Source organism: Callithrix jacchus, chromosome 16 (assembly GCF_049354715.1).
Source record: "Callithrix jacchus isolate 240 chromosome 16, calJac240_pri, whole genome shotgun sequence".
NCBI lineage: Eukaryota > Metazoa > Chordata > Mammalia > Primates > Cebidae > Callithrix > Callithrix jacchus.
Window position 1 is genome coordinate 16,676,979 of NC_133517.1, and position 14,844 is coordinate 16,691,822.

Genomic DNA, 14,844 nt, shown 5'->3' on the forward strand with positions numbered 1-14,844 from the left:
CTTTATTTATAGTTTTATTTTTTGAGACAAGGTCTCACACCACCCGATCATGGCTCACTGCAGCCTTGAGGTCCCAGGCTCAAGCGATCCATCCCCTTTTCAGCCTCTCAAGCAGCTGGGACCACAGGCACATGCCACTATGCCTGGCTGATTTTTTTATTTTTCATAGAGATTGGATCTCGCTGTGTTGTCCAGGCTAGCCTCAAACTCCTGGGCTCAAGCGATCCTCCTATCTCAGCCTCTCAAAGTGTGACATTATAGGCAGCACTGCACCACTGGGCCCAGCTGATCTGCTTAATTTGAATAAAGAGATGAACAGACTAAAACCCAATTCTAGCTAAATTAAGCAAAGGGAATATTCTATATCTGTAGTTGTATATGGAACCTACAGGGGGTTGGAAACTTGGAATTGGGCAGGAACAAAGCATCTTGGAGGCCAGGAAGCAGAAACTGTTAACAGTCATCCCGCAGCAGGGGCAGCTGTGTTAGCTTCTCATCTGCTCAGATGGAGTGGTCTCAGGTCAATTTATGTATCTTTAGCCCTCTGCTCAAGATATCAATTCTGAGAGGCAGCATCTGCTTGCTGTTGCTAGCCTTGCCTTCCTTACTTGCCCACCATTGGTGTCAGGAGCATTCATGGATCTGTTTCTAGTTCGTAGCTGTTTTTTGTTAATTTTGACATTATGAGCAATGTAGATAGTTTAGGATTGTGCTTAAAAGCCAGCCCATCCTTGACAATGGAAGGAAAAATAATTTTTTTTCTCTCTCATTTGTAGGTAGAAACAATAGATTCATGAGAAAGCCTCTACTCTGTCAGATACCTTGCTGACATGTAGAATTTTGTGCTTCAGTACATTCCTTTTCAGTACTATTTCAAAGAATATCTGTACCATACTTAGCAACTGGTTTCTTCCCTCAACTAATTTCATTTTTCATGTCATTAATGGATTTTTTGTGTATCCCCACCCTATGGTACAGAAGAGATGTGAATGTATATACATATAGCTGTGTTATAAATCTGTATGCATATGTAGATGGATATATATGTAAACACTGTAATGGTTTTATGTGGCATAATGTTACAGTTTTTCATTTTTCAATCTGTTACAACATGACTCCTGGTACTCTTTTCTCTAGCTTTCCTGTATTTCTAAGCCTGAGAAACATGAACATCATCTTAGTTTCTTGGTATTCATTAGACCTGTGGTACAGAATAAGTAGCATAAAACCCCATCAGGTTTTATATCATAGGACAAATTACCTTTGTTTTTCACCCTCCTAATCACAGTTGGGGAGTTATGGGAGGTGCTAAACTGAATTTGAACATCAGGCAGTGTGCTCTTCCCTGGAAAAGTAGAAGTTGTTTTTCTGCCAGGGTGACATTTGGTTTTTGGTGACCGTGTATGTCTTTCCTTCACCCTGACTCTGGTCTAAATATTGATTGAACACACTCTAGGCAGTAATTATTTGTTATAAGAGATATACTACTTTCAGCGTTGTCTTTACAGCTGTTTGCTCTTCTAAAATTATCCCCTATTTTTCTACTACTGTTTTGATGATTGAATGAGTACTTTCCAAAGATGACAAGTGCAAGTTAAAAGCCAAAGTAGTAAACTTGTAAGTGTAAAGTCTGTATTCCCTTTGCAATCCTATTTCTGTATTCCCTTTGCAATCCTGTTTCCCCTTGCATTCCTATTTCTTATAAATTGCCTAAAATTATAGTAAGTTGAAAAATGTATGAAGAAAGTTCATTTCAGCATTGACTATTTAGTGAAAATGTGAAAACAACCTAAATCTGTAGGAATAAAGTAACAATTTAGTAAATTATCTATACACAAAAGAATATTACGAAAACATTAAAAATAATGGTGTATTTTTATGTTTACTGATTTGCAAGGATGTTTGTGATACAGAATAATGTCTGTGTTATATTATTAAATAAAAAGCAATTGTGGCCTGGTACGGTGGCTCTTGCCTGTAATCCCAGCACTTTGGGAGGCTGAGGCAGGTGGATCACCTGAGGTCAGGAGTTCAAGACCAACCTGGCCAATATCTCTACTAAAAATTGAGAAATAGTGAAACCCTATCTCTACTAAAAATACAAAAATTAGCCGGTCGTGGTGATGGGCACCTGTAATCCCAGCTACTGGGGAGACCGAGACAGGAGAATCGCTTGAACCTGGGAAGGCAAAAGTTACAGTGAGCCAAGATCACTCCATTGCACTCCAGCCTGGGTGGCAGAGCAAGACTCTGTCTCAAAAAAAAAAAAGGGCAAATTGCAGAGCAGCATTTCTATGTTCCCATTTATGCAGAATTGTATAATTATTTCTACATGTATATTTATTCATGGAGCACTGTCTGAGAAGTATATTAAAACATTGGTTATAGCTAATGGCAGATTTGGAGATTTCTTTCCTTGCTAATTACTCATGCTGGCACAATGCTATGATATTGAAATATACCTATCCCTTTTAGTGATTTTTATGCTATATGAATGTAATTTTTAAGAAATTTTAATATTTAACATTTGTGATTAATAATTAGGCTTTTGGATCTCTTTTTTAGTTTTTATGTTACTGAGCCTGCAAAACATGAAGACCACAGTTGGTTTCTTATTATTGGCTCTGCCAGACTTTAGTATCTTAGTATTTTAATTATGTCTTATTAGCACCTCTTCCTTAGCTTATATATTTTCTAAGAGTAGGCACTGCATTTATTAAAGTTAATCTGTATATCACTTAGCATATAATGTCTTGAAAGTAAACATTCTGATTTTAATCCTTGAATGTGAGCTATGTTCTCAGTAACAAAGCATTTTCTACTCTATTTAGGTGTAGAGTTCGGTGCTCGAATGATAACTATTGATGGGAAACAGATAAAACTTCAGATATGGGATACAGTAAGTATAGGAAGAATGCACTATATGATCTCAGTAAAGTTGCTTTATAAAAGTACATTGTATGTTTGTTTTGTTTTAATGTTATTATATGCCTGTTATGGTTTGTTAGACACTAACCTGCAGACATGAGATGAAATGTGCTGGAGAAGACTGGTTTTTCTTATGCACTGTTTTCAATAGATGGGCCCCAGGTGTTGGCGTTAGTGAGCATATCTGAGCGGATGCTTATGTTATGTGGTATTAAGTGAAATGCTCTAGAAACTGTGTTTTTAAGAAAAACAATCAGCATGTCTCAACACATAGGAAGTAAAATAAGAGTATCAATATTATACAGTAACTTATTCTGCAAGCTTATTATTGTACAAGTTTTAGTCGTAACCACTTGAAGTCGTGTTGCTCTTAATCCAGTATCTTAATTCTGTCATTTACCCTTATTTATCGAGTACCTATTACATGCCATACAGTACTGTTTTTAATGGTGTTTTCTCATCTGAACCACGGTATACAGAAAATGATTTGAGTGACTATTTTCTCTATTCTCCCATCCTAGTTGCATAAAAGTGAAGTTACTGTATTATATACGTTGGGTGCCTTAAGGTAGCAATTTTCAAACCATTTTGTTTCAGAACTGCTTTATACTTTTAAAAATTAATGAAAACCCTCAAAAAGCTTTAGTTTATGTGGCTTGAAGGTATTAATATCTACCGTATTAGAAATATAAAATGAGAAACTTATCAAATATTCAATCATTAATTCATTTTAAATTAATAAATAAATTTATTGTTAGGGTAACCAATACAATTGTAATGGAAACTGTATTTTTTTAAAAAACTATATTTTTCTGTTAAGACTAGTGATATCTGTCTGCCTAATAGAAGACACTGGATTCTCATATCTGGTTCTGCACTGAGCATTACGTATGTTGTTTAGTTGAAGTATGTGAAGAAAATGCAGCCTCACACAAACAGGCAGTTGGGAAATGGAGGACCATATGGACCCTTAAAGAGTCTGAGGAATCCGCAAGGTCCTGGGATCACACTTTGAGAACCACTCCTTCGGGACATTAGGAGATAATTCTTCACAGAACCCCGGTTGAGAAAACCTGGCAGGGTCTTCTGTTCTTTCAAGTATCATATTCTCTAAACTAGTAAATGAGATATAAAATCCATGGGATTTAATCATCATATACCTGTGGCCTATTTTTCTCAAGTCACTCAGTTTGTTTCTCACTTGTCATGTGTCGTAGCCATTGAAAGAAGAAACCTTAGAGAACATCCAGTCTGTGAAGACCCCCTAGACCAAGCAAGTTGCTGAAGGCTCTTGCGGGACCTGGGTTCCCTGATACTTCCTATGTGTCACAGTTGTCCCTTAAATAATAACCCGACACTTCTATCTGGTCCTGTCCTTGAATTGTCCACTTGACTCTGGGTTCTTGTACTTTTTTGCCTCCTCTTCCTCAGTGAAGATTAATACTTTCACTATTTCTTAGGGGTTTCCCACGTGAGCCTCAAGCATCTCAAAACTTTTGATTTGCAGTCTCTCAGGCAACATTTGAAAACCGCATGGAAAAGATCAAAATAAAATACACGAAGTCCCTTTTTTCCTAGAGGTTTAAAATTAATAATCTCCAACCAAAAGGATATATTTTCTACTTCTATATTAGAAGAGTTTCTCTCTTCTTGTTTTTGAGACAGGCTCTCACTCTGTAACTCAGGCTGTAGTGCAGTGGCACAATCATAGCTCATTGCAGCCTCAAACTCCTGGGCTCAAGCAATCCTCCCACCTCAGTCTCCTGAATAGCTGGTACTATAGGCGTTCACCACCACACCCAGCTGTTTCTTTTTTTCAGAACTGATTTACATAAACTGTGTTACTTGTTTTAGCATATAACCTTGTGTAACACACACCTTTCCATTGTGTAGTGTGAACCAGACTACTTGTTCCTCAGTAAACATATTTTTCATTCCTTATACTTGTGTATAACTACTTGCATTGCTTGAAGTGCCTTTTTGTTTGCTTTTCCATTGAAAGCAGCTAAGATGTGAGCTCTTTTGTGAAGACTTTTTGATCCCCATGGGAATAACTTACTCTTCCTATAATATTTTGTGCATATCCCTGTTGTTACTCTGATCCCATTGTCATAGCTTTTTGTTCACATATCTCCCCTTCTCAGAGTAAGCGTTATGAGAGGAGGAACCACCTATATCTTATGCAACTTTGTGTCCTGTTTTCTTAGCTTGGTGACTGATAAATACATACAATGTTTGGTAAATTTTACTTAATGAATGAATACAGAATCTCATTCTCTGTAAGCAACTTATAGGGTCACTGGCTGTGTTCAGGAGACATCATCTACTAAAGTACATGGTTTTGGAAAGGAAAGATTAATACAGCAATGATAATTATGTGATATTTTAGGCATAAACCACTTCATTGTCTTGAGGTTATTTTAGTTTATTCACTTGTTCTTCTATTCTTAAAAGAGTCCCTTAAATAATCTTTGTTTTTGAAACTTGAGTAAGCCATTCATTTCCTAGTTGTCTCTTTTGTAGATTAATTCATAATGCATTCTTTTGATAGAAGCCTGGTTTGTTTCTGTTTTTTTAGCTTGAGTTGATTTCTTTACACAACAATAAACTTTCAAAATAAATCTAAAATAATTTCTTGTACTGGACAGTATGAGAAAGGAATAGAAAAAGAACCCTTTTTTATGTTCCTCTAGGAGAGCAGAGGGCTCATTTTCTTTCCTCTGTACTGAGAGAGACTGTGGTCCCTTTATTTATTTATTTATTTATTTATTTATTTATTTTAATTGCATTTTAGGTTTTGGGGTACATGTGCAGAACATGCAAGATACTTGCATAGGTACACATATGGCAGTGTGTTTTGCTGCCTTCCTCTCCTTCACCCACATTTGGCATTTCTCCCCAGGCTATCCCTCCCCAGCTCCGCCCCCCGCTCTCCCTCCCCAGCTCCGCCCCCTGCTCTCCCTCCCCTATTCCCCCCAATAGACCCCAGTGTGTAGTACTCCCTTCCCTGTGTCCATGTGTTCTCATTTTTCATCACCCACCTATGAGTGAGAATATGCGGTATTTCATTTTCTGTTCTTGTGTCAGTTTGCTGAGAATGATGTTCTCCAGATTCATCCATGTCCCTACAAAGGGCACAACTCATCATTTTTGATTGCTGCATAATATTCCATGGTGTATATGTGCCACATTTTCCCAGTCCAGTCTATGATCAATGGGCATTTGGGTTGGTTCCAGGTCTGTGCTATTGTAAACAGTGCTGCAATGAACATTCGTGTGCATGTGTCCTTATAGTAGAACGATTTATAATCCTTTGGATATATACCCAGTAATGGGATTGCTGGGTCAAATGGAATTTCTATCTCTAAGGCCTTGAGGAATCGCCACACTGTCTTCCACAATGGTTGAACTAATTTACACTCCCACCAGCAGTGTAAAAGTGTTCCTATTTCTCCACATCCTCTCCAGCATCTGTTGTCTCCAGATTTTTTAATGATCGCCATTCTAACTGGCGTGAGATGGTATCTCAATATGGTTTTGATTTGCATCTCTCTAATGACAAGTGATGATGAGCATTTTTTCATGTTTGTTTTGGCCTCATGTATGTCTTCTTTTGTAAAGTGTCTGTTCATATCCTTTGCCCACTTTTGAATGGGCTTGTTTGCTTTCTTCTTGTAAATCTGTTTGAGTTCTTGTAAATTCTGAATATCAGCCCTTTGTCAGATGGGTACACTGCAAAAATGTTTTCCCATTCTGTTGGTTGCCGATTCACTTTAGTGACTGTTTCTTTTGCTGTGCAGAAGCTGTGGAGTTTGATCAGGTCCCAGTTGTCTATTCTGGCTTTTGTTGCCAATGCTTTTGGTGTTTTGGTCATGAAGTTTTTGCCTACTCCTATGTCCTGAATGGTTTTGCCTAGATTTTCTTCTAGGGTTTTTATGGTGCCAGGTCTTATGTTTAAGTCTTTAATCCATCTGGAGTTAATTTTAGTGTAAGGTGTCAGGAAGGGGTCCAGTTTCTGCTTTCTGCATATGGCTAGCCAGTTTTCCCAACACTATTTATTAAACAGGGAGTCCTTTCCCCATTGCTTGTTTTTGTCAGGTTTATCAAAGATGCCTCTGTTCTGTTCCATTGGTCTATATCTCTGTTTTGGTATGAGTACCATGCTGTTTTGATTACTGTAGCCTTGTAGTATAGTTTGAAGTCCGGTAGTGTGATGCCTCCCACTGTGTTCTTTTTGCTTAGAATTGACTTGGCTATGTGGGCTCTCTTTTGGTTCCATATGAAGTTCAAGGTGGTTTTTTCCACTTCTGTGAAGAAAGTCAATGGTAGCTTGATGGGGATAGCATTGATTCTGTAAATTACTTTTGGCAGTATAGCCATTTTCACGAATTGATTCTTCCTAACCATGAACATGCAATGTTTCTCCATCTGTTTGTGTCTTCTCTTATTTTGTTGAGCAGTGGTTTGTAGTTTTCTTTGAAGAGGTCCCTTATGTTCCTTGTAAGTTGTATTCCTAGGTATTTTATTCTTTTTGTAGCAATTGTGAATGGCAGTTTGTTCTTTATTTGGCTCTCTTTAAGAGAATTGGTGTTATTGGTGTATAGGAATGCTTGTGATTTTTGCACATTGATTTTATATCCTGAGACTTTGCTAAAGTTGCTTATCAGTTTCAGGAGTTCTTGGGCTGAGGCGATGGGGTCTTCTAGGTATACTCTCACATCGTCTGCAAATAGAGACAATTTGGCTTTCTCCTTTCCTATTTGTATACTCTTTATTTCTTTTTCTGGCCTGATTGCTCTGGCTAGAACTTCCAGTACTATATTGAATAGGAGTGGTTAAAGAGGGCATCCTTTTCTAGTACCAGATTTCAAAGGGAATGCTTCCAGTTTTTGCCCATTCAGTATGATATTGGCTGTTGGTTTGTCGTAAATAGCTTTTCTTACTTCGAGATACGTTCCATCAAAACCGAGTTTATTGAGGGTTTTTAGCATAAAGGGCTGTTGAGTTTTGTCAAATGCCTTCTCTGCATCAATTGAGATAATCATGTGGTTTTTGTTTTTGGTTCCGTTTATGTGGTGAATTACGTTTATAGACTTGCGTACATTGAACCAGCCTTGCATCCCCTGGATGAATCCTCCTTGATCATGATGGATAAGCTTTTTGATGTGCTGTTGCAGTCGGCTTGCCAGTATTTTACTTAGGATTTTTGCGTCTATGTTCATCATGGATATTGGCCTGAAGTTTTCTTTTCTTGTTGAGTCTCTGCCGTGTTTTGGTATCAGGATGATGTTGGTCTCATAAAATGATTTGGGAAGGATTCCCTCTTTTTGGATTATTTGGAATAGTTTCAGGAGGAATGGTAACAGTTCCTCTTTGTGTGTCTGGTAGAATTCAGCTGTGAACCCATCTGGACCTGAGCTTTTTTTGTGTGGTAGGCTCTTAATTGCTGCCTCAACTTCAGACCTTGTTATTGGTCTATTCATAGTTTTGGCTTCCTCCTGGTTTAGGCTTGGGAGGACACAGGTGTCCAGAAATTTATCCATTTCTTCCAGGTTTACCAGTTTATGTGCATAGAGTTGTTTGTAGTATTCTCTGATGATGGTTTGAATTTCTTTGGAATCTGTGGTGATTTCCTTTTTATCGTTTTTTATTGCCTCTATTTGGTGGTTCTCTCCTTTCTTTTTTATCAGTCCGGCTAGTGTTCTGTCGATTTTGTTGATCTTTTCAAAAAACCAGCTCTTGGATTTATTAATTTTTTGAAGGGTTTTTTGTGTCTCTATCTCCTTCAGTTCTGCTCTAATCTTAGTTATTTCTTGTCTTCTGCTGGATTTTGAGTTTTTCTTATCTTGCTCCTCTAGCTCTTTCAATTTTGATGATATGGTGTCAGTTTTGGATCTCTCCACTCTACTCATATGGGCACTTATTGCTGTATATTTTCCTCTAGAGACTGCTTTAAATGTGTCCCAGAGATTCTGGCATGTTGTGTCTTCTTTCTCATTGGTTTCGAAGAACTTCTTTATTTCTGCCTTCATTTCATTGTTTATCCAGTTAACATTCAAGAGCCAGTTGTTCAGTTTCCATGGAGCTGTGTGGTTCTGAGTTAGTGTCTGAATTCTGAGTTCTAACTTGATTGCACTATGGTCTGAGAGACTGTTTGTTATTATGTCAGTTGGTTTTTATTTGCTGAGGAGTGCTTTACTTCCAATTATGTGGTCAGTTTTCGAGTAGGTGTGATGTGGTGCTGAGAAGAATGTATATTCTGTGGATTTGGGGTGGAGAGTTCTGTAAATATCTATCATGTTTGCTTGTTCCACGTCTGAGTTCAAGCCCTGGATATCCTTGTTAATTTTCTGTCTGGTTTATCTGTCTAATATTGACAGTGGAGTGTTAAAGTCTCCCACTATTATTGTGTGGGAGTCTAAGTCTCTTTGTAAGTCTTTAAGAACTTGCTTTATATATCTGGGTACTCCTGTATTGGGTCCATATATATTTAGCATCGTTAGCTCTTCTTGTTGTATCGATCCTTTTATTATTATGTAATGACCTTCTTTGTCTCTTTTGATCTTTGTTGCTTTAAAGTCTATTTTATCAGAGACGAGAATTGCAACTCCTGCTTTTTATTGCTCTCCATTTGCTTGGTAAATCTTCCTCCATCCCTTTATGTTGAGCCTTTGTGTATCCTTGCATGTGAGATGGGTTTCCTGGATATAGCACATCGATGGGTTTTGGTTTTTTATCCAATTTGCCAGTCTGTGTCTTTTGATTGGTTCATTTAGCCCATTTACGTTTAGGGTTAATATTGTTATGTGTGAATTTGATACTGCCATTTTGATGCTAGTTGGCTGTTTTGCCCGTTAGTTGATGCAGATTCTTCATTTTGTTGATGCTCTTTAGCATTTGGTATGTTTTTAGAATGGCTGCTACTGGTTGTTCCTTTCTATGTGTAGTGCCTCTTTCAGGAGCTCTTGTAAAGCAGGCCTAGTGGTGACAAAATCTCTGAGTACTTGCTTGTTTGCAAAGGATTTTATTTTTCCTTCACTTATGAAGCTCAGTTTGGCTGGATATGAAATTCTAGGTTGAAAGTTCTTTTCTTTAAGGATGTTGAATATTGGCCCCCACTCTCTTCTGGCTGGTAAGGTTTCTGCTGAGAGATCTGCTGTGAGTCTGATGGGCTTCCCTTTGTGGGTAACCTGACCTTTCTCTCTGGCTGCCCTTAGTATTTTCTCCTTCATTTCAACCCTGGTGAATCTGACGATTATGTGCCTTGGGGTTGCTCTTCTTGCGCAATACCTTTGTGTGTTCTCTGTATTTTCTGGTCTTGAATATTGGCCTGCCTTGCTAGGTTGGGGAAATTTTCATGAATAATATCCTGAAGAGTATTTTCCAGCTTGGATTCATTCTCTTCGTCACATTCTGGTACACCTATCAGACGTAGGTTAGGTCTCTTCACATAGTCCCACATTTCATGGAGACTTTGTTCATTCCTTTTTGTGCTTTTTTTCTCTAATCTTGGTTTCTCGTTTTATTTCATTGAATTGATCTTCGACTTCTGATATTCTTTCTTCTGCTTGGTCAATTCGGCTGCTGAAACTTGGGCATGCTTCGCGAAGTCTTGTGTTGTGTTTTTCAGCTCCCAATTCATTCATATTCCTCTCTAAGTTGTCCATTCTTGTTACCATTTCCTCGAATCTTTTTTCAAGGTTCTTAATTTCTTTGCATTGATTTAGAACATGTTCTTTTAGCTCACGGAAGTTTCTCATTACCCACCTTCTGAAGTCCGATTCCGTCATTTCATCACACTCATTCTCCGTCCCGCTTTGTTCCCTTGCTGGTGAGGAGTTTTGGTCCTTTGTAGGAGGTGAGGTGTTTTGGTTTTGGGCGTTTTTCTCCTTTTTGCACTGGTTTCTTTCCATCTTTGTGGGTTTATCCACCTGTCGTCTGAGTAGTTGCTGACTTTTCGATTGGATCTCTGAGTGTACGCCCAGATTGTTGATGCGGAAGTATTTCTGTTACTTAGTTTTCCTTCTAACAGTCTAGCCCCTCTGCTGTATGACTGCTGAGGTCCACTCCAGGCCCTGTTTGTCTGGGGTACACCTGTAGCAGCTGCAGAACAGTGGGGGATGCTACCAGTTTCTTCTTCTGCTATCTTTGTCCCAGAATGATGCCTGCCAAATGTCAGTCTGATCAGTCCTTTTTGAGGTGACTCTTTGGATATACAGGGGTTAGGGAGCTGCTTGAGGAGGCGGTCTGTACTTTATAGGAGCTCAACTGCTGAGCTGTGAGCTCCGTTGATCATTTAGGGCTGTTAGTCAGGTGCATTTAAGTCTGCTGCAGCCAAACTCATAAAACCCCTTTCTTTCCTCAGATGCTCTGTCTCAGGGAGTTCGGGTTTTCTTTATGAGTATCCGTTGCACTGTCCAGCCCAGCTAGGAGGCAGTCTAGTGACTATTTGCCTGCCCTGCTGCCGTGGGCTCCGCCCTGCTGTCGTGGGCTCCTCCCTTTTGGCAGAGTCTCTGTTATGGCGGGTTGCCTCGGCAACCGCAGGCCACATCAGCAATGGGAGTGTACCTAACTAGGGGCGGAATGCCTCAGTAATGGTGGACACCTCTCCCCCACCGAGCTGCACCGTCCTGGGTTCAGCTGTGCCCGCAGTGAAACTCTCAACCCTGAGCGTTTCGAATTGCCGTTTTCTTTGTCCCTGTGGGGGTGGGACCCACTGAGCCTGATCACCTGGCTCCCTGCCTCAGAGCTTTTTTTATCTTTTTTTTTAAGTTGAATAGTTGACTCTGTCCCAGGTGTTTCAGTTGCCTGCTGATACGGCACTGGGATCTCTGTGATTTCTCGTGCAGCGACCCACTGCGCTGGCTCAAACGTCATTTCCTGGGAATCTCCTGGTCTGGCTCACTGTCCAAGTCCCGTTTAATCAGATGGATATGCTAATCTGCCCTCCCAAATCTCAGATTGCCGGTTTAACAGGGCACCCAGACCAGTGCGTTTTGTGCGGAGTGCTGCTGCGCTGCGGCGCCGGCTGAAATGGCCGCGCCACCCAAATCAGCAGCGCTGGTGTCCCGTGTCTCTCCTACACCTGGGAATCCCCGTTCTGTGGGCAACAAAGATCCATCTGGAAATGTGGCTTTCACTCACCCTCTGCATCTTCACTGAGAGCTGCAATCCTGAGTTGCTCCTACTGCACCATCTTCTTTTTCCTACCTTCTGTGGTCCCTTTAAAGACATCATAATGCCCAAGAATTCAAGCACTTCTATAAGGAGAGCTCCAGGAACCAATGGCCTATTCCAGATTTAAAGGACTGTTTTAGAAAGTGTAACTTACTTCTTTTGGAGGTTGTTTCTTGAGTCTTGGTTTTATAGTTTTCTTTTTTCGTTTTGGTTTGGTTTGGTTTTGAGACAGTGTCTTACTTACTCTGTCGCCCAGGCTTTAGTGTAGTGGCACAATCATGGCTTACTGTAGCCTCAAATGCCTGGCCTCAAGCGATCCTCCCACCTCAGCTCTTGAGTGGCTGGGACTACACGTGCAGGCCACCATGTGCAGCTAATTTTTTAAATTTTTTGTAGAGATGGAGTCTCACTGTGTTTCTGGTCAGACTTTTCTCTTATTTTCATTGACTTTCTTTTACTTCATACCCAACCTCCAAAACTTTAATAAATGTAATCTAATACACATTAAGGCTGATGTCACACTTAGTTTATATCTGAGTGAAACAGGATTTTCCATACCATTAATGTTTTACAGTGTGTCTATACATTTGGATAGCCAGTTACATTTTTGGTAGCAAGTGTTATGTCTATTCATGACCCAGAGTGTTTACGAAGCCATTCTATAGTCCTTCAGGGGAAAATTAGTAAAATACTATATGTTTCATCAGCCTTATAGAAATGAAGTTTTCCCCTCAAGGGAAAACTTCTCTCCGGTTATCTTAGCATATTTGTGATTTTTATCTTCAAAAATTTAAAATAAGTAGTTTTCCTTGCAAAATTTTCACACCCACCACCTTTGCTTTCTTTTGCAAATAGTGAGAATAGCTGCCAGCAGATACTCCTTGGAGGCCTTAAGGCCATCAATCAGTATCACAGCTGGAAGCAATGATAAGCATCTATCAGTGCCTGTCTTAAAGCACTGACACTTGGCCCTGTACTGAGTTACTTTTTTTTCATTTATTAAAAGCCAAACCTGTAAATATTATTCTTTTGCCAGGGGAAGTCAAAGAAGAAACCTATGATGCCCCTGGTTTCTGTTCATTGGCAGAAAAAGGGCAGAAGTGTGTTCTCACTGTTAGACCTTGGCCAGCCATTGCCACCTTGTTCTGCTCATGCTCTTTTTCTCTTTTTCTCTGGCCTTCTGTCACTCTTCCAGCATATCCAAATATGTTTGATTTCCCAGCCCCTCCAAAAAAGTTCGTAATATGGATATTTTAGTTAAGTTCATATATCTACTCAGCTTCCCTAGAAATATTTCTATTTTTAGATGTCTTTTATAAAGTGAGAGTTAGTGAAATTTTGACAAAATTATATTAAAACTAACATGCTAAGTTTCTTCTCAGCAAATCACTGGCATATTTTTTTCTCCTTTGAAAAACGTGTTACTTTATACTATTGATTTACTGTTTCTGAAAACTGAATGTTATTTTTCAATGCATCAGTAAGAATGGATGACCAGATGTGGTGAGCCACGAAAAGGGCCTGGAACCGTGAGGCCTGGAAACAATCCTGCCTTCACTTCTGTCTTTCCTCTCTGCTCCCATTACTGTCACTTCTTCCTTCTTCCCTCTTCTGTACCCCCAGCCAGGAGTTGAGAGGCTTAGAGCTGCAGCTGTTCTGCCTCCTTAGGCAGCTCTTCATCTACATTTTCTTGAACAACTATAGGGACAGGAAACTGTCTTAAACATTTCATTCTGCTTTAGTGATTACCTCCTACCTGTGGTCTCCAGTTTTTTTTTTACATTGTAGCACTAAAAGGATCTGACATCAGTGATCATACCCTGTTTTATCTTTTTTTTTCTTTTCTTTTCATTTTTTTGAGACAGGGTCTTTCCCTGTCATCCAGGCTGGAGTACACTGGTGTGATCAAGGCTCACCACAGCCTCCACCTCAGCCTTCCCAGTACCTGGGACTACAGGCACATACCACCACTCCTGGCTAATTTTTTTTTTATTTTGTAGAGACAGGATATTGCCATGTTCCCAAGGCTGGTCACAAACTCCTGGGCTAAAGCAGTCTGCCATCATTGACCTACCAAAGTGCTGGGATTAGAACATGAGCCACTGTGCCCAACTGAGCCTTTTTTCTAAAGTAAATATCCTCAAATTTTTTAAAGCATTCAACTTCTACTGTTTGTTCTAGGCATTTACACCCATTGTTTCTCTTCTCAGGATCCCACAACTAAATAGTCCAGGTTGACTTTTTCATCACCCTTTTGGACAGTCAGACAGCATAAAAATCATGTTGATTCTTACTGATCTTCCTGTCACCCAAAACAGAAGTTTTGTACATGCATGTAGATTTCAAAATCTTTCCCCTCAGTGATAGCAGTTCCTTGATAAATGTCTAAATTTTTAAGTTGAGTCTGCTAAGTAAAGTACCTGAGATTTAATGCTTGGGCAAGGCACAGTTTGTTTGACTATTGTTTAGAAATCCTTCTTTCCTTCTTTTGGTTCTCATCTGTGTTCTACATAGCTGGAGTTGTTAGATAAATAACTCTCAATGCAAGTAAGAGAAGTATTACTGTAACATTGATTCTCACAAATCTTAATTTTCTCACTTTATTGACTCTTTGGAATCAAGCCAGGTAACGTATTTGAGTGCTAGTGGCCAGGCACGGTGGCTCACACCTATAATCCCAGCACGGTAGGAGGCCAAGGCAGGTGGATCACCTGAAGTCAGAAGTTCAGCCTGACCATC

General features: G+C 39.6%; 1 protein-coding gene across 1 annotated transcript in view; it reads left to right on the forward strand.

Moving 5' to 3' along the window:
* Positions 1 to 14,844, forward strand: part of RAB2A (RAB2A, member RAS oncogene family) — a 90,471-nt gene that overhangs the window by 40,303 nt on the left and 35,324 nt on the right. The window contains exon 3 of the mRNA XM_002758937.7: positions 2,832 to 2,899. Within this exon, the coding sequence (XP_002758983.1) occupies positions 2,832 to 2,899 (68 nt within the window). The remainder of the gene's footprint in view (positions 1 to 2,831; positions 2,900 to 14,844) is intronic.